Source organism: Telopea speciosissima, chromosome 9, assembly GCF_018873765.1.
Source record: "Telopea speciosissima isolate NSW1024214 ecotype Mountain lineage chromosome 9, Tspe_v1, whole genome shotgun sequence".
Taxonomy (NCBI): domain Eukaryota; kingdom Viridiplantae; phylum Streptophyta; class Magnoliopsida; order Proteales; family Proteaceae; genus Telopea; species Telopea speciosissima.
Genome location: NC_057924.1, coordinates 4,789,601 through 4,809,522, shown reverse-complemented (window position 1 = coordinate 4,809,522; position 19,922 = coordinate 4,789,601). Strand labels below are relative to the sequence as shown.

The 19,922-nt window shown below is 39.3% G+C and overlaps 1 protein-coding gene across 2 annotated transcripts; it reads left to right on the top strand.

Moving 5' to 3' along the window:
* The first annotated feature begins 461 nt into the window (after positions 1-461).
* On the top strand, positions 462-18,197 carry LOC122640664 (pyridoxal phosphate homeostasis protein-like). 2 transcript variants are annotated; one of them, XM_043833891.1, is made up of 7 exons: positions 463-753; positions 902-968; positions 1,366-1,412; positions 15,925-16,012; positions 17,203-17,336; positions 17,433-17,531; positions 17,848-18,197. In XM_043833891.1, the coding sequence occupies exons 1-7, from the start codon at positions 532-534 to the stop codon at positions 17,926-17,928; spliced, it is 738 nt and encodes a 245-aa protein (XP_043689826.1). In that variant the 5' UTR covers positions 463-531; the 3' UTR covers positions 17,929-18,197. The 2 variants fall into 2 exon arrangements, with proteins under 2 accessions (XP_043689827.1, XP_043689826.1); XM_043833892.1 differs by lacking the exons at positions 1,366-1,412; positions 15,925-16,012 and having other exon boundaries at positions 462-753.
* Positions 18,198-19,922: the final 1,725 nt, after the last annotated feature.

The window sequence follows — 19,922 nt, the reverse complement described above, 5'->3', positions numbered from 1 at the left end:
AGAAGAGGGATCCGGCTCCTCTCTAGGGAGCTCAGCACCCAGAGAGTGCCTAGGGGGCATCCAAGGGTTGGGTTATGCTGCACATATCTCGGTGCATGCCTAGGGGTGTGTGCGTCACAGCCCAACGGTTGGATGCTCCCTAGGCGTGCTGGGCTCCCTGGAGAGGAACTCAATCCCACAGAAGGGTACAAGGAGGATATTTTGGAGAACATATTAAAACCCTATTGGAGTTTGTTAATCCTAGGGTAATAGGGTGAACCTTCAAGAAAGAAAACTTTGAAAAAAAAAAAAAACTTTGAAAAAATACGTGGAGTTTGTTTTCCCACTTCCAATGGTGAACGATAACTTTCTCAGAAAAAAAAAAAAAACTAAAATACGTGAAGGTAGTTCTCCCACATCGCGTGATCCGGGCCTCAGCCCACAGCCGATATTCTAGTCTCGTATTTTCTAATTAATGGTGTAGAAGACTTGAGATGAGCAGCGAGACAAATCAGAAAGAGAAAGAGACAGGTGGAGCAGAGAGCTCTTGGCATGGCTGCTCCCGCCATGGAGAGCTTAGCCGTGACGGCTTTGCGTTCGGTGATGCTCCGCGTCCAACAAGCTACCGAGAGATCAGGCCGCAACGCAGATCAGATAAGGGTAGTAGCCGTCAGCAAGACCAAGCCTGTTTCCCTTATCCGCCAAGTCTACGACGCTGGTCACCGCTGCTTCGGCGAGAACTACGTCCAAGAACTTGTCGAAAAAGCACCTCAGGTTAGGCTTTACCGAGTTTGGATTGAACTGCAATTGTTCCATTAGTTCTATCCCGAAATCAATACGATTAGTCGAGTAATTGATTGTTGTTGTAAATTATTATATATTAAGGAAGAACTTAATTTTGGTAATTGTTCCATATGTGCAGCTTCCGGATGATATAGAATGGCGTTTCATCGGGCGCTTGCAGAGCAACAAAGTTAAAATGCTTCTCTGTATGTTTTCAATATCTTCTTCTAGGTTTAGTTCTATTTTAATGACTGGGCGCTTTTAGAGCAACACAGATAAAATGCTTCTCTGTATGTTTTCAATGTCTTCTTTGGAAAATTTTAATTGCTTCCAGCACTTAAAAATACTGCACCCACAACCACCATTTCCTCGATTAATCGAAATTCCATACAGAGCAGTCATTAAGCTATTTGTCTTCTTCTATTAGAAGTTGATGTTCATATGTTGTATGTTTAGATCCATTATTCTATTCTGTTATCCACTGCCTCTCTGTGTTTTTGGTATTGCCATTTCGTGGGGTTACTTCTAGGCTGTTCTATTGCATTCAGTTTTGTCTTTGAGAGAATATTGGTGAGTTTTAAAGCCTTGCTTATTGTTTGGCAGCCACTGTCCCAAATATTGCTGCAGTTGAAGGTGTAGATGACGAGAAGGTAAACTCCTACATGATCATTGGCACAAGCATTGGTTCCCTTTCCTTCCACAGAAAATTTTGTACAGGTCTCCGTAGTTCATTTCACAAAGCAAAACATTGTCATTATTATTCTAGAAACAATCTAAAACTCGTCATTCACTGCTGTTGGTCATGCCTATACTAGACATTTGAAAAGGATCGAATAGAGAAACCCCTGACAATGCCTTTGGTCTGAAAGTGGATCCTTTGGGGTTACAGTTTTGTTTTGGGTAACTTCAGCACATCCAGCACATTATATGGTATTTAAATTCCAAGATCATGAAATAAAGTGTAGAAAAAGGTGAGCAGAACTAAGGTGATTAGAAATACATAATGTGATCTGTCAAGCTAGAAGTCAATGAAACCATTTCAAATATACTTGAATCACCTTCACATTATTATCTCAATGAGTTGGAACTAAATAAGTCACTTCTTTCATTTACAGTCCAAGACCTGTGGAATAAGACAGGTTCTGAATCAAAGTCACTGTCCTAAGATTAGGTAAAATGTTGCTTTTGAAAAGCCTTAGATACTACTTATTGTCCCCTATGAAGCTATAATTACTATTTTTATTTAAGTTTTAAGTTCATCTTACACTAAGTAGTAGCACTATCATGGCTGGATTGACACGACCAGATTTGGAAATCCAAACCAAGGCGAACCGGATCTAAACCGGATTTTTGGTCCAAGGGAGCAGCTGGTAGTGATTTAGTTGTTTATTTAGTTGGGGATTACTTGTAATCTTTTATTTTATTTAATTGTGTTGGATAGGTACTTAAGAGGGTAGTAATAGATTGAGTCCAATTTACTTCCTAATTCTGATTACTTGCTAGGAGCTTGGTTTCTTTTATATATATATAAGCAACCATTACGCCGGATGGAAATTGAAGAAGATTATTGAGTATGTTTACCGAGGGTGTGGTATGCTTGCTGGCCATGAACCTTTCTCTCCTTCCCTTCTTTCGATCCAGCTCTTTACATCTTATGATGAGTTCCTCTCTCTCCTTCTTCCGTTATTTCTTTTCTTCAGTTCATGGTCCCTTTATAGTTGCTGTTTCTGTATCCCTATTTCCCGTGTCTCTTCTTCTTCACTCCTCGTTTCTCTTTTACCTTGGTTATCTTGTTATTAGCCTACCCTTTAACATTACTATTGGGACTCAGATTTTGGATCGGCAGAATTATTATACTAGTACCGATTGGCTTGAAATCTTGGGCATGAACCCTTTTTCCTTGAGCGATTAAACTCCAGGATCTTATTGCCTAAGGTATATTCTACTGAAATATATTCATCAGAAATTGAGGCTGTCTTACATTTACCATGTAATGCAGTTGCAAAAATCAACACTTGTTCAGTTCTTGGACTTTGGTTCTATTCATGGTTATCAAGGCGTCCAGGTGCCTTGGTCATGTTGGTGTTGCCTTGCATCCCGGCCCCCTCCAACGCCTTGGGTCACCTAGACGCCATGACAATTATGGTTCTATTGTTAGTCAACCCTAGAAGGATTGGGAATTGTGAACCATCCTCTAGAACTTCAAGTTGATCTCTGGCCATATGAGTGAGTTCTTCCTCTCGAAACCTAATATGTTTCCGCCTCCCTTTTCTCCCACTGAGAGGTTAAAGAAAGGGATTTCTGGATATATAACATAAAAAAGTCCTATTTTTTGTTTTTTACATATATTCCCCTAGTTCTCTCCTTATTTATTATCCTTCCTTAATGTTGGTTACTCAAATACTCCTTATTTGAATATTTGTGTCTTGTTATGTCCCTGCAGTATTTCTCCACTTGTTGTTCCTGAACTTAGTAAATCCACAGTTTTTCCACTCAACCAATTTATCACATAGTTGTCACGGCGGTTAGGCGACCCAAGGCATTGGAGAGGGCAAAAGATCAAGGCGACCAAGGCGCCCAAGTCAACCAAAGCGCCTGGACGCCTAGGCGACGCCTTGACAACTAAGATTTATCATCAATCTTGTGGGCCCATGGTGATCCCAAAGTAGGGTTTTAAAACATGGAATTGCATTATTTGGTATCAGAGCCGAAAGTCCTCCAAACCCTAACCATGGTGGTCAATAGTGAGGTTTCAACATTTTTATTCTCATAAGGAAGAAATGAAGCAACGATTGCCCATCTTACAGAACAGATTACTTCCTTAGAGAACACCTACCACTCACTAGGGTCTAATGTTAACAATCTCAACTCCACAATTACTTTTGACCACACCATAATGGTATCCCTACAAGCTTCCATTGACAGATTGGCACTGTCAGATAAATGAAAGAGTCTCATGCAATCTGGGGATTCTTCCAATTTCGCCCCACAACCATAGTTATCAAGGCGTCGCCTTGGCATCCAAGCTCCTTGGTCTCCTTGGACGCCTTGGCCGCCATGGCGGTGTCGCCTTGATTTTTGACCCTCTAAAACGCCATGGTCACCTTCCCGCCTTGATAACTATGCCCACAACTCTGCCTTACACTGTACCACTACCACGTTTTACACCAACACCACTATATAAGCTAGTTGACATGTTGATACTCTTTATGGAGCTGAAAGAGGAGTGAAGTTGGATGTCCTCGATATTTTTGGGGATAATCACCTAGAGCAATACCTCGATAGGACTCATAACTTGGAGGTGTTTTTCCGATGCTACAGATTGACCGAGGCCCGAAAGCTTTTATTTTCTAAAGGCAAGTTGAAGGGTACAACACGAGTTTGGTGGATCAAGTATCAGCCACAAAATCAGACTCATGGCATCAGATTGATAAAGCACTTGGGCTGAGGTGCAACCATGAACCAATGATTTTTGCTTACAAACTACAAGCAATGCATGCACCTCTCAAGTGTGCACAGTTGACACAGGATGGTATGGCCGTTGAAGAATGGCCAAATTTTATTACTTAGCCACTTGGTCTGATTTTGAGGGAGATGAAGAGGTTTTGGTAGCTTAGTTTCAGATTGGCTTGCACCCTCAGATCAGTGCTGCTTTAGTTTCCAGTCGACTACCTATAATGAAGGACGCGATACAGGTAGCATAGAAGGTGGAAGATAGTCAGTAGAGGCAGTACAACCGAGGATCCTTCAAGATACCTTCTCTAAAGGTGACGGTACAAGAAAGTAGCCTCCTCCACCAGAGAAATCCTTCAGCAAGCCACGGGCTAATGGTTCTTCTATGGCATCTTCTTGGCCAAACCGCCTTTATTCTCCACCTTGGTGCGGTTTTGATAGACCACCTTCAAAGCCAAGGTCTAAGATATAATGCTTCACATGCAAAGGATACAAACATCTTTTTTCTGTGTCCTAATCGTTTGGTTGCCTTTATTGATGAGGAAGAACTTATGGCTACTACTTCGGAAGAGCAACGGAAGAACGAGATAGTCTATTAGGAGGCAGAGCGTGATCGTGAATCTAGTGAGGTCAACAGCAGTGATAGTGATGGAGAGTAGCAGCAGTACTACGTTCTTCGTCCACTTTTGGCTACACACTAGGTATTCGATGAGGATGATTGGTGTCACAACAATTTATTCCAGGCCAATGACAGTCTATGCACTATGGTAATTGATAGTGGTAGTTGTACCAACGTCATTTTTGAGAACGTCGTTCGCAAGTTCGATTTGAAGATAAGGCCACATCCTAATCCATACAAGGTTGCTTGGGTGAACAACACTAATCTTAAGATCAACAATCGGCGTTTGCTCACGTATTCTATCAGTGGGTTGATCGATATATTGAATGTGACGTCCATGTCTGAATATTCATCCTCCTCGGGCGACCATGGTTATTTGATAAGAGGTACAACATTTTGGTTATGAGAACACTTATTCCTTCAAGCATGGTAGACTCAAGATGAAGTTCTTTCCTGCTAAAGATTTTCCGACAATTAATACTGCTTCTCCTCCAGCGAGTTGAGTCGGTGGTATCCTTGGTCCCTATCCAAGCTCGACTGAGTCGAGTTCTTCTTAGAGGAGGAGAGTTGATGTAGTAGTGCTATTGTGGCTGAACTGACACTACTGGATTTGGTGACTCAAACCAAGGGAAACCAGACCGAAACCGGGTTTGGTCGAAAAGGGGCTGGTAGTGATTTACTTGCTTATTTAGTTGGGGAATACATGTACTCTATTAATTTATTTATTGTGTTGGGTAGGTACATAGGAGGGTAGTACTAGATCAAGTCCAATTTACTTCCTAATTCTGATTGCTTGCTATAGTAGGAGTTTGTTTTCTTTTATATATGTATGCAACCATTACACAGGATGGAAATTGAAGAAGATTATTGAGTTTGTTTACTGTGTGTGTGATGCAGGAGCTGTTCCATGGGCTGGGCCGAACCCGTTTGAGAAACCAAACCAAGGCGAACCGGGTTCAATTGGGTCTTTGGGTTCAGTAGGATATTTAGTTTATTTATTTATTAGGGTTTTATTAGTTTGGGTTTATCTTATAATCTTCTATGTTAATAGATTAATTAGTGATAGAATTGCATTAGGAATTTATTTCATTTAGATTACTATTAGGATTTTTATTTTCTTTAAATACTAGCTTGTAATCAGCGAAAGATCAGAGTGGAGTTAATGAAATTTGGTTTCTTATTTTTACTAGAATGGTGCGATAGATTCAGATAGGATTTTTATTTTCTTCCTCCTTTCTGGTTTTTCTTTCCTCATCCCCTGCTTCTGGACAGTAATAGCAGCTGCTTACAGTTGGATCGATCTCCATCGCTACAACTCCTTCCCTCCTAACTCCTAAGAATCTGGACATGCGTTACCTATCCATAGGCGATCTAAACCGTAGATGCTTAGCCCCGAAATCATTCTCTGTTATAATAGCAGCCGCTTACATTTGGATTGATCTCCATCGATACAACTCCTTCCCTCCTAAGAATCTGGGCATCCGTTACCTAGCCATAGGCGATCTAAGCCCTAGATGCTTAGCCCCGAAATCATTCTCTGTTATGAAGAATCAAACTGCAGTCAGAGTGAAACCAGTAACTGCCGCCTGGAATAACTTCAGAGATTTTTTTGCCTAATGAATCAAGGCTGTATCGCTTAGATAACACCTGGAGTTCATAGGGTTGTGCATTGCGACTCAGCTCCAAGGTTCAAAAACTCGTCTTGAACAGCCATTTCGACCAGGTCGAGTTTTTCGAAATCTCGAGATCTTGGCGAGACAGTGCATTTTTTTTTTTGGGGTTTCGGAACTATGTTTCGGTGGCAAATGGCCACAGTTGGCTCCAAAACTTTTAAGGAAAGTTTGTTTTAGTCTTAATAAACATATTTAAAGCTTTAAATTGAAAAAAACAAAAAACAACAACAACTAATTTGGTGTTTTGGATTTGCACCCTTAGTTGGCAGTAAAGGCACCACCCTTAATGTAATATTACCTATTCTACACATTTTTTTTTTTTTGGATGAAACCTATTCTACACATTGTTTGAATGATATGAGACATAATTGGCAAGTAAAACAAGTAAATTATGCAATAATGGATGAACACACATAATATTGGATAATTATTTAAGAAATAGTTAAAGACCTAAAGTTTCTACTACAAACCACAAGATACAGTGAAGTGTTCACAATGCATATTACATAGACACCCAACCCAAGTACAATGAATAATAAATAGTTCATGATGCATATTACATAGTCCCAAGTCCCAACAATACAATACTATGACTCTATGAGTACTGAGGAGGTCGAGATTCTCGAAATATTCGAGATTTTTCGAAATATTCGAAATCTCAGTCAAGTTTTTCGAATCATTGCATTATTCTATTTCGCATGCTATCTCATCTCGACCAGCTCGAGTTTCTCGAGATCTTGCCGAGATCTCGGCGAGTTTTTGAACTATGCTCAGCTCCCAAAATGTTGGCTTATTTGGGCTTGTCGTGTAGAAGTTCTTCCAGAAACATGTTGCTGCCATACCGCCATAGCCATATCCATAACAGGTTGAAGAAGACAGCCCCTTCCCACGATTCTTTAAACCCTTTTATTTATTATTTTAATTTTCCTTAATACCGTTTTCTTTTGCCTTTATTCCCTGCTATCCCTTATTTTATATTTCATTCCAAATTTTCCCTCCCATCACTTACATAAGTTTCATTCCTTTTCTTTGCTTTGCTTGTTAGCCTTCTTTGGATTTCCATTAATTTACCAATAAACTTCCACATATTTACAGAATTGCTATCATTCCTTACTATTTGGCTATTGTATGTTTTAGTGGGCCCACAAGCAATCCGATTTGGGTCTTCTGAACCCTGGATCTGCATTAGTATGTGGTGTGATTGCTGGCCATGAAGCTTTATCTCTCTCCCTTCTTTCAATCCAGTCCTTTACCTCCTTCGGTGAGTTCCTCTCTCTCTCTCTCTCCTTATTCTTCCGTTATTTCTTTTCTTCAGTTCTTGGTTCCTTTATAGTTGTTGTTTCCTCGTCTTCTTCACTCCCTGTTTCTCTTTTACCTTGGTTGTCTGGTTACTGGCCGACCCCTGTTATGTTACTATTGGGGCAGAGATTTTAGATTGGCCGAAATCATACGAGTCCCGATTGGCTTGAGATCTTGGGCATCAACCCTTTTTCCTTGAGCGATTAAAACTTCAGGATCTTGTTTCCTTAGGTCTATTCTTTTGAAAGATATACATCAGAAATTGAGGCTGACTTACATCTACTTTAAAACCCAGTTGCAGAGATTAGCATTAGTTTTTTCTTCTACTTTGGTTCTATTATTGATCAACCCTAGAAGGATTGGGAGTTGTGAACCATTCGCTAGAACTTCAGGTTGATCCATGGTCATATGAGTGAGTTCTTCCCCTCGAAACCTAATATGTTCTCTGCTGCCCTCTTCTACTGAGAGGTTGAAGAAAGGGATCTCTGGATATATAACATAAATGCCTATTTTTTGTTTTTTTACATAAAAGCCCCCCTAGTTCTCTCTTTATTTATTTATTATCCTTAGTGTTTAATACCAGAATAGCCCTTATTTAAACATTTGCGTCCTGTTAAGTGCCCACTTTATTTCTCTTTACTTGTTGGTCTTGAACTTCAGTATATCTACAGTTTTGCACTCAACCATTAAATCGGAATATTCATCAGTCTTGTGGGCCCATAGTGATCCTGTAGAAATAAGTGAATGGCTTGATTGATCAATGAGATCAGCCAAGCTCTCTATTTATAATAATAATAATAAAAGAGATTACAAAGGGAAACACTGTTTACAATACTATTCACGTGAACAGTGTCACAGCCCAAATATAACTCTAATTCTAACTAGTTAAATAGAGCTAGAATAGAACTAGGAAAGGGAAAATAACTAAAATAGAAATAACACCCCATGGGTCGATCTTATATCATGGATCGACCCATGTCACACGTAATACCCAAATACCCATATTCCAACACTCCCCCTCAAGTTGGTGCGTAGATATCAGTCATGCCCAACTTGCACACAAGAGGTTGAAATTTTTTTCCACTTAAGCCTTTGGTGAACACATCAGCCAACTGTTCCCCAGATTGCACATAAGGAACACAAACCGTCCCATTATCCAGATTCTCCTTGATAAAATGACGATCAATTTCAATATGTTTCGTCCTATCATGCTGCACTGGATTATGGGCAATGCTTATTGCTGATTTACTGTCGCAGTAGAGTCGCATAGGCAGAGTAATAGGAATACTCAAATCTTGTAACAAAGTCTTGAGCCATAATAGTTCACAAATACCAAGAGCCATAGCTCTAAATTCAGCCTCTACACTAGAACGGGCCACCACTGTTTGCTTCTTGCTGCGCCATGTAACACAATTTCCACCCACAAATGTACAGTAACCTGTGGTGGATTTTCAATCATGGGAACCAGCCCAATCTGAGTCAGTGTAGGCCTCAATCTGTAGATGATCATGACAAGAGAATAATACTCCTTTACCAGGAGCCGACTTCAAGTATCTCAAAATCCTGAATACTGCTTCCAGATGATTAGACCGGGGATCATGCATAAATTGACTGATAAGATTCACAGCATAGGCAATATCAGGCCTAGTGTGAGATAAATAAATTAGTCGCCCAACTAGCCTCTGATATCTCCCTTTGTCCACTGGTTCACCATCAGTGTCTCGGAAACGAGCATTTGCCTCAATGGGAGTATCCACAGGAGAACAGCCTAACATGCCAGTTTCAGAAAGAAGATCTAGAGTATACTTGCGTTGAGATAAGAACAGCCCTTCAGAAGAATGGGCCCCCTAGAAAATAGCGAAGTATGCCTAGATCCTTAATCTCAAATTCCTTGGCCAAATAATTCTTCAACTTGGAAATTTCAGCAGGGTTATTTCCAGTTACAATTATATCATCGACATATACTAGGAGGAGAGTAATAATGCTGCCCGATGTCTTGATAAATAAAGTGTGATCTGCATTGCTTTGTTTATAACCAAATGTCAACATCGCTGTCTGAAAACGACCAAACCATGCACGTGGTGATTGTTTCAGACCATACAACGCACGCTTAAGTTTACAAACCTTGCCATGAGTTGCAGCAGATGAGAACCCAGGAGGGACATCCATATATACCTCTTCCTCTAATTCACCATGGAGGAAGGCATTTTTAACATCAAGCTGCTGTAGACTCCATCCTAAGTTCACAACACAAGAGAGAATTACCTTGATAGTATTCATTTTTGCAACAGGTGCAAAAGTCTCCAAATAATCTATCCCATATGTCTGAGTAAATCCGCGAGCAACCAGCCTTGCTTTAAAACGATCAACAATTCCATCAGCTTTTTGTTTAATTACAAAGACCCACTTGCAGCCAACAATCTTCTTTTGTGGTGGAAGTGTGACAAGATCCCATGTACCACTCTTGTTTAGAGCTAGCATTTCTTCGATCATGGCCTCCTTCCACCTAGTATCTACAAATGCCTCTTGCCAAGTCTGTGGTATGGAAACAGAGGATAAAGAGGAAACAAAAGCATGAAATGATGGGGATAAAGATTCACACGAAACAACCTGTGATATTGGATGTTGCATACAAGACCTTTTTCCCTTTCTAAGAGCAATGGGTAGATCAAGTGATGGATCAGAAGTAATAGGAGAAGTAGTAGCATCTAAAGGATTAGAAATATTACCAGAGGAGGTGTCATTTGATCCTGGGTCAGAGGACAACTCTTGGTCTGGTAATGCTGCAGTGGTGGGCTGTTGTTGCCCGTTTTTCTTTCGATAATACTGCTGTGTGAAATCTTTCACTGGCTGTACCTGCTGCTCCCCTTGAACATCATTATCTAAAGGTACATGATAGTCATCAATAGGTTCATGTAGAGGAGGAATGGGAATCGACACTTCTTCTAGAGTAGGAATGGACTCCCCCTGAAGAGGTGCCGAAGATGGAAAGAAAGCCACGGCCTCATGAAAAACGACATCCATGGAAACAAAAACATGACGAGATGTAGGATGATAACATTTATACCCCTTTTGGGTGGGAGAATAACCAATGAAAATACAGCGGAGACCGCGGGGATCAAGTTTGCCATAGGCATAGTGGTTTCGAACAAAACAAACACACCCAACAATTTTGGGAGGAATAATATAAGAAGAAGACCCCTTCAAAAGATCAAGAGGAGATTTATAGTCAAGTACCCGAGAGGGCATCCTATTGATAAGATAAGTAGCTGTTAAAACAGCCTCTCCCCAGAAATGAGAAGGAACATGCATTTCAAACATAATAGAGCGAGCTACATCAAGAAGATGTCTATTTTTGCGTTTAGCCACTCCATTTTGGGGTGGAGTGTCAACGCAACTGGTTTGATGAATAATACCATGAGTAGCAAGAAATAATTAAAAGGCTCCATCTAAATATTCACGACCATTGTCACTCCTGAGAGTTTGAATGGTAGCTTGAAACTGAGTTTGACCCATGCTATAAAAGACTTTAAAACAGGAAAAAACTTCACTCTTGTGTCGCATTAAGTAAACCCAAGTGGTGCGTGTGTGGCAATCAATAAAGGTGACAAATAACTTAAAGCCAGAAATAGAAGAGGTACGTGAGGGACCCCAGACATCAGAATGAATCATAGAAAAAGGCTTAGAACATCTTTTATTTGAACTAGAATAAACAGAACGAGTTTGTTTTGCAAAAACACAGGCCTCACATAATAAAGAGTGAGGGTTACAATGCTGAAATAAAACAGGAAAAATCTTAGCTAAGGTTCCTAAAGGTGGATGGCCCAGTCGACGATGCCATCGGTGCAATTCAGATAAATGATGTTCAGCAGAAGTAGCAGTAAGAAGAGCCTGGCCAGACATAGTAACAGCATTAGAGATAAGATCATCGTCAAGCATGTAGAGACCACCATGCATTTTACCAGTTCCAATCGTTCTCCTTGTCCCCAAGTCCTGAAAGACACAATGTGAAGGATAAAAAATAGCTATGCAATTGAGATCAGATGTCAAACTACTGATAGAAAGTAAATTCGAAGTTAACTTAGGAACATGTAAAACAGAGGACAAAGATAAAGAAGGAGAACAATGGATGGCTCCCTTCCCTGAGATAGAGGAAAGAGAACCATCGGCTATTTTAATTTTATCTTTGCCTGAACAGGGAGAATAACGAAAAAATAAATTGGATTGACCAGTCATGTCGTCAGTGGCTCCGGAATCGATTATCCAAGGATGAGATAATGCCGAAGCACAATGACCAGCAAAAGAAATACCTGGTTTGGAGAAAACAAGGTTCGATTCAGAAGAGGGAACCACAGTCGAGGTAGAGGCAGGTGCAGATGAAGAGGCGAAGGTAGTCATCATACGACGAAAGGCAGCAAGTTCCTCTGCAGAAAGTGTGGTAGTAGAGGCTGTTTCAGTAGCTTCAGAAAGATGGGCCTGTGTGCCACCACAACCACCACGACCACGGCCACGACCTCGACCACGACCACCACTACGACCATCAGAAGAGTCAAATGGCCGACCATGTAACTTCCAACAAAAATCCACAGTATGTCGTTCCTTTCCACAATGAGTACATTTAAGAGGTTCCTTCTCAGACGAGGAACGTGTACTAGTACTAGAAGAGCTATCTCTAGAAGAAATTAAAGCAGATCTCTCTGGCTGTGTAGTTGGTAACATGGTGGAACGATGAGTATCTTCCAATTGTATCATAGAGTAGGCTTGCTCCAAAGTGGGAAAAGGTGAACGATTCAGAACTTGAGACAGAAGCTGATCATATTCCACATTAAGGCCAGTCAAGAAAGTGTATACTCTGAATTTATCCTCCCTAAGCTAAAATTTGGTAATATCAGAAGGACAATCAAGCTGAAAGTTATCATAATAGTCAAACTCTTGCCACAGGCTACGGAGTTCACAGTAGTATTCAGATAAAGTAAGTTCGCCCTGTTTGGTTGCATGGATTTTTCGTTGAATATCATAAACTTGTGCATCATTCCCTACCTGGGAATAGGTACCTTTAGCAGCTTTCCAAATTTTTGCCGCTGAATCAAGTAGTGTATAGCCACGGGCAATGGATGGAGTCATTGCACTGAGAAGAAAAGCCATAACAAGAGAGTTGCTGGAACTCCACTTGTCTTGTAATGTACCAGCTTCACTTGGTTTGACAATGGTACCATATATATATCCCTTATAGCCCCTTGAATCAATGGAAAGAAACATTTGTGTAGACCAAAGTAAATAATTAGTGCCATCGAGCTTTATCGGGCTGACTGGAAAAGAGGGATAATCATGATGGGTCCCTTGTGTAGAAGATTGGCCAGTGTTGGTGGTAGCAGTGGATGCAGCTGAATTAAGCATACTGATAGAACCTCAGTAACCGAGAAGTGCAGGAAATTGCAGAATATTCTGCAATAGGTAAATAGGCAGCAGTTCTTCAAAATAAACTCTGCAGGTTGTATAAATAAACAACTACAGTGTTGTCAAACAAAGAGAAGCTGCAGATCTGTATATAGAAAAAAAATCTGCAGGTCTTCAAAAAAATACTGCACTCCTGCAAAAAAATCTGCAGATCTTCAACAAAAAAGCTGCTGCAGGTCTTCAAAAAATTGCAGGTCTTCAATAAAAAACTGTTGCAGGTGTTTTAAAACAGCTGCAGGTCTTCAAAAAAAAAGAGGAAAGGAGTCTGCAGATCTTCGCACAATATGGATTTGCAGGTCTTGAAAAAAATTCTCAGGTCTTAAAACATCTGCAGGTCTTCTAAATAAAATTCTGCAGTGCTTCAGTCTTCAAACATGGAGAAAAATATTGCGGTCTTCGAGAGAAATAAATCAGTCTTAAGAAATAAATCTGCGGAGAAAATCGGTCTTCTAAAATAAAATCTGCAGTTCTTCAATCTTCAAACATGGATCTCATTGTGCATGGAGATCATAAAATAGGATAAAGTAAAGGAGGTAAACTCTAGGGCAAGTACTAGATCATATTTAGATCACCTCAAAGTACTGCCCCCATGAAATAATGGAAACGAGAGAAGGGAAGAGAGAAGGAGGGTCTCGGTTGATTTAGGGTTTTAGGGTAATGGGTTAGTTGATCTAGGAGAGATCAATTGTGGAGGGAGACGATGGAGGAGAGCAGAATTAATTTCTCAGATATCGAGTTTAGGCTCTGATACCATGTAGAAATAAGTGAATGGCTTGATTGATCAATGAGATCAGTCAAGCTCTCTATTTATAATAATAATAATAAAAGAGATTACAAAGGGAAACACTGTTCACGGCACTATTCACGTGAACAGTGTCACAGCCTAAATATAACTCTAATTCTAACTAGTTAAATAGAGCTAAAATAGAACTAGGAAAGGGAAAATAACTAAAATAGAAATAACACCCCATGGGTCGATCTTATATCATGGATCGACCCATGTCACATGTAATACCCAAATACCCATATTCCAACAGATCCCAACTTAGGGTTTTGAAGCCTGGGATTGCATTTACAATTTTTATCTTGTGTGTTGGAGCTTTAGCTAGTACACGGAAGTGTATACCATGATTCTTCAATCTATCAATAACTACATGCATTGCGCGATGGATGTGAAGAAGTAGACCATTATCTCAGCAATAATGAGCCAATGTGGTATTTGCAGTGAATTTGTTAGGTACTTGACCGATATGCCAAAGCTCAAAACTGATGGAACTCGTTAAATCAAGCCCTTTAACCTATCCTATACTAGGCTGGCCCAAGCCAATGCCTATACACTAGATCGAACCCCATTAAACACGTAACAAATTACCACGCTGGCGTTAGGTAGCCCCTTCCAAGCGGCTCCACTTTGCCCCAGGGTTTCTGCTTGGCAGCAGGTAGCCCTTTCTTGACGGCTTTCACTCTACTCCAAGTAGCCCTTTCCGTGACTCGAACCCTTGACGTGGTGCTTTGCTATAATACCAAATGTTAGGTACTTGACAGATACGCCAAAAGCTCCAGAGCTGATGAAACGCATTAAATCAATCCTTTTAACCTATCCCATACTAGGCCGGCCCAATCTAGCACCCATACACTAGATCAAACCCCATTAGGAACTTAACAGAATCCCCCCGTCAAGTAGTCGTGCATTATGATAGGAGCATGAACATCAGCCCTATTGGTCTTTCTGTTAGATCAAGAATTCCGTAATATGGTTTAACATTTCTTTTTCTTATAAAATATTGAATTTGAGGAACTTATTAGCCTTTGTTTTGAAGCTTTTCTTCGTAAGTTTCTTCTAATGGAGAGAGATTGTTCTTTTTTTAGGATTTGAACTGCTGGTCTATATCTTTTGCACAGGGAAAATCTTGATGTAACCAAGCTTGGTGAAAAAGAAGTTGTAACCTTGCTTTTTTGCCCTTTCAGTATACCATACTTTTTTTTTCTTCCAATGAGGGTAAAATCCTGTCATTTCACATGTCAACTCGAAAAGCGCACAAGACAATGACCGTTCTTGACAGTGACATAATGGTAAAAATTCCCTGTTACCCTTGATTAAAGTAACTTTTGGGAATAAAACAAGGGGCAATCAAAAGAAGCTTAAAACTTCTAAGTTCACCACTTTGGTGACAACAAGAAGCACCCTTTACACAGCATGTAAAAGCTCAGTTAGTCTTTTTTGTTAATTATAATGGTTGACACTGGGTAAAAATATTTTCTAACTGCCTTAATTGAGCAGTGTAAGATAACTGTATTTATAATTTCCTATCTAAGTGATTATTGATTTTGGTGGAAATGATGCTCTGCATATTGTAATAACAATCGAGGATGTGATACTTTTCAAGGAAATCTCAGGTTCATCTAAGGGGTAAAAGAAAAAGAAATTTCTTCACTTTTTTTTAATCAGCATACATTTTCTATTTTGTTCCATTATTGAGCTACTTTTTGCTCTTTTCAACCTTCAGTAATCCAAATTTTAAACTATATTACTTTAACATGTAAGAAAAGAAAGAAAATAAATCCAGTGGTACATTAGATATCCCCAAAACTTCTCTCCCATTGATTTTCTGATCCATCATTCATTATCAGACGTGTTACTGTGACTCCTTTGCTTTACAGCTTGCAAATCATCTTGATCGGGGAGTTGCAAACATCGGAAGAAAGCCTCTCAAGGTTATGGTTCAAGTGAATACCAGTGGAGAAGCATGTGAGTACAGATAGAAAGCATTGTCCAGTGCATGGAAGGCCACATAGTTGTCCTGTTTGGCTTAATATTGAAATCAGAAGTGCTAGGCTTGCTCAACATCAGATAATGTCCTTTGCCCTCTTCCCTTTGTATGGCTTGTATGCTATTGCTTTAAATAGAGTGGAATGTCAAAAAAAGATTCTGTAGGTTGGGATGATGGTAGTTGAGTTGGTTGGTCAAGATATCATTTTTCTCTGTTATACCCTTTCTTGCATTTATATCTACATGCGTGAAGTATCAAATCCAAGCATCTTGAACCTTTCCTTGGGGGGGGTAACAAAGAATCTTAAAATTATGGAAAGACACCATGATATCTTACATCTGCACATGCCCATAGTCATGTATGGGCCATGTCCAGAACCATGCTTGCCAGGGAAGATTCTAAGTAAATTGAGTATCCCTTGTGAGCATGTACAAAGCTCACCGGGGGAGATTCTGAGCAGAATTTGGGGTCTTTCAGTCTTTGTTGAGCATGTACGAAGGTCACTGAGGGAGATTCTGAGCAAATTAGGGGTCCCTTGTGAACATGTCCAAAGCTCATGGGGGAGTTTCTGAGCAATTGGGGGTACCTGGTGAGCATGTACAAAGCTCACCCGGGAGGGGGGTGACAAGAAGCGTAAAATTATGGAAAGACACCATAATATCTTACATCTGCACATGCCCATCCATTTAATTCAATCAATGGCTTAGTCATGTATGAGCCATGTCCAGAAAACCATGCAGACTAGATGATCTACACAGTCCATCTATAGATTTCTTCACAACTCTTAGTGTCATTATTTGTTTGATTACGCACTGATTCACATACAGACTGTTCCTGGCATTTTCTTTCATCCATTCAAGTTCTGTTTGCAAGTCAGATAGTTAAAATGTTCAATTGGAAACTTGGTGCCATTGCCCACTAGTAAGGTGGCCTACTGATTGATATTTTATTCATATGTTGTCACATGTGGAGTGTAGCATCAATGTCTTGTCTCACTTAAAAGCTGCAGCAAAATCACAGTGAAAATCGGTTGCTCCATTTTGAGTTAAAGCAATTAGTGGTCTTCACTGACCGTTGCTTTAAATATTTAGGTTAATTGACCTTTATCCGGGTTGCATGGAAGTTGTGTGAATTTACAGTTTTATTCATCCATATGATTCCATTGCAGCAAAATCTGGAGTTGAACCGTCAGGTTGTGTAGAACTTGCAAAGCATGTTAAGCTGGGATGCCCGAACCTTGAGTTTTCCGGACTAATGACAATAGGGATGCTGGATTATTCATCTACTCCAGAGAATTTCGAAGTGATGATTCTGGAACTTGCCCTTAGTTGTGTAATTCTTTTCCCATATCACATTATTCTTTTTTTCTGATGCCTTGTATTTATTTGGTTGAGTCAGACATTATCAAACTGTAGGATTGAGGTTTGCAAAGCACTTGGAATAGCAGAGGAGCAGTGCGAGCTGTCAATGGGGATGTCTGGTGACTTTGAGCAAGCGGTAAGGAATGTATATGATTGTGGGTTCAAAATTTTAGTATAAAATGACAACTATGATTTCGATTTTCATACTGAACTTGAAAAGGCAACTAGCCACTAAACTGTGATAACTGTCGGATTACTTGAAATGAAAAATGATGGATTCAAAATAGGGGGAAATTACCTGTAAATGCCTGAAAACTTTTTGACGCCCCTAGAAATAAACTGTTTCTGCAGATGCTTTCTGATTTTTTTTTTAACGTAATTTTTTTAATTAACCTGGAGCATCAGTAAAGAGATTCAACATGACTAAATAATGGAATTTGTGGATTCTGCAGATTGAAATGGGTAGTACGAATGTGAGAATTGGTTCAACCATATTTGGACCAAGAGAATATCCCAAGAAGCAGGCAAACTAGCAATCTTCAAAGTCTCTGCTTGTTCATAAAGATTTGGTGGCTTTCTGTAGACTTTTAATTTAATATGGTATCCTTTAAGTTGTCAATTTGTTGATATGCTTTTCCCTATCACATCTCATGAGCAAACTGAGAAAAATGTGTGTTTTTGCTCACTCCCGTTAATCTTAATCTTGTTTATTCTCTCTTTATATAAACTGTAATCTTAGCCTCAGTTTTCTGGTTAGCCTCCAGTACTCAGATTATACCCCGAACAGAAGTATAATTAAGTAGTGAATATTTTGCATCAATTCCCTTTAGGGGGGGGAAAAAATATATATATATATATATTGCAAATTTTTTTAGGTCATCTTCGAAAAATATTGTGGGAGGAGAGAGAGAGAGAGACACTATGCAGTTGGACAGAAATGGCATAGTAAGATTAGAAAATTTTGTGTGTGTGCAGGGTGTGGCATTTCTATCCTTCTATCTGAAGGAATTTGACCTGATTGCGTAAAGGATTCGGATTGAGTATTACACTTTTGCATTCAAATTCGAGAAAACCCAAACAAATAGATGTGGGAAATGTGAGATTACTTGAGAATTGCAATTGTAGTTGCTCCAGATAATAGTTCTTCCTCATTTGAATAGCGAAAGAGATTGAACTGTTCAATTCTTTGAATCTTCAATTTGGCGCACTCCATGACCATTACTTTCACTAAAGTAGAGATTCAAAATCCCCAACCACCACTCACCACTCACCACTCACCACTCAAGAGGAGAGAGAGAGAGAGCCAGGGGAGAGATTGCAAAACCGTGCAACCTCTCCCTCTCTTTGTTTAAATAGTGAACCTTTATGAAGGCTTGGGTGATATGAGACGGTTAGTTTCCTAAACTGTACCTGCCTCTTTGCACTTTGTGATGTTTAGTTTCTTTAAATTAAACCAACTGCTTTGGTGAGAATTTGAATTTCGTAATATTACACACACAATCAAGCTTCTAAAGTGGAAGAGATAGAATCTAAAAATGATATTTTATCTCTTTCAATTTTGACTATGAATCCAATCTAATTAGAGTATGTCTCATTCACATAGTCAAAGAGATAATTAACTTATTATTATTCTAAATAAATATTGTGGATCATTAAATTCCGTTAATTTGCACATATGATTCCATTAAACAATATCTCATAATGAACTATATGACATAATTTAATACTGTCAAATCCCAATTCATTGTACATGTCCTTATTAGAGATTTTGTGATCATGGTTGGATGCAAAAAACGTGATCAAACATCAATTAAATAATAAAATAATACATTTGATAATGAGAAAATAATTTTGTAAATAATTTATAAAAATATCATTTAATCCAGATTCTAGTACGATCGATCACAAACATTCTCTCTACTTGATATTCCTCAATCAAGGGTAGTGGATTCCATGTTGAACATCTTTTTCGTCCATGATGCACCACCAGGAATCTAGTGCATTGATATATAGTCCAAAGGACATCAACTTTTTGGTGTACCAAAATTCATTATGTAACATCATAACGATAAGGATCTTTTAGGTTAAAGGGTCAACTAGTGACGGGTACAAATCTCTTCCTTATACTATATGCAGTAACACATGAGAGATTCATACCAAGTTCTTTTCTATACCCACATTCAATGTGTAATTACATTTTACGTCTTGAAATCAACATTTTTCCTGACATACATGTAACGACCGTATAGATAAGATGTCCATTCCTATCCCTAACCGAAAATGGTTTAGGTGAATACCCATGGAACAAACTTATAAGTCTTTTGAATAACATCATCCATAAAAGAAATAAATTATTTATTAATCAAATTAGGATTTGATGGACACACATTTCCAATACTATCCCCCCTCTTTTCTTTTCTAGATGTTTTACATGGATGGTAGTTTTATCAGAACTAGGAGTATATCTAAATACCAACACATTATACTTACCCTCAGCATGATAGTAAATAGTTGCATAAATCTCGTA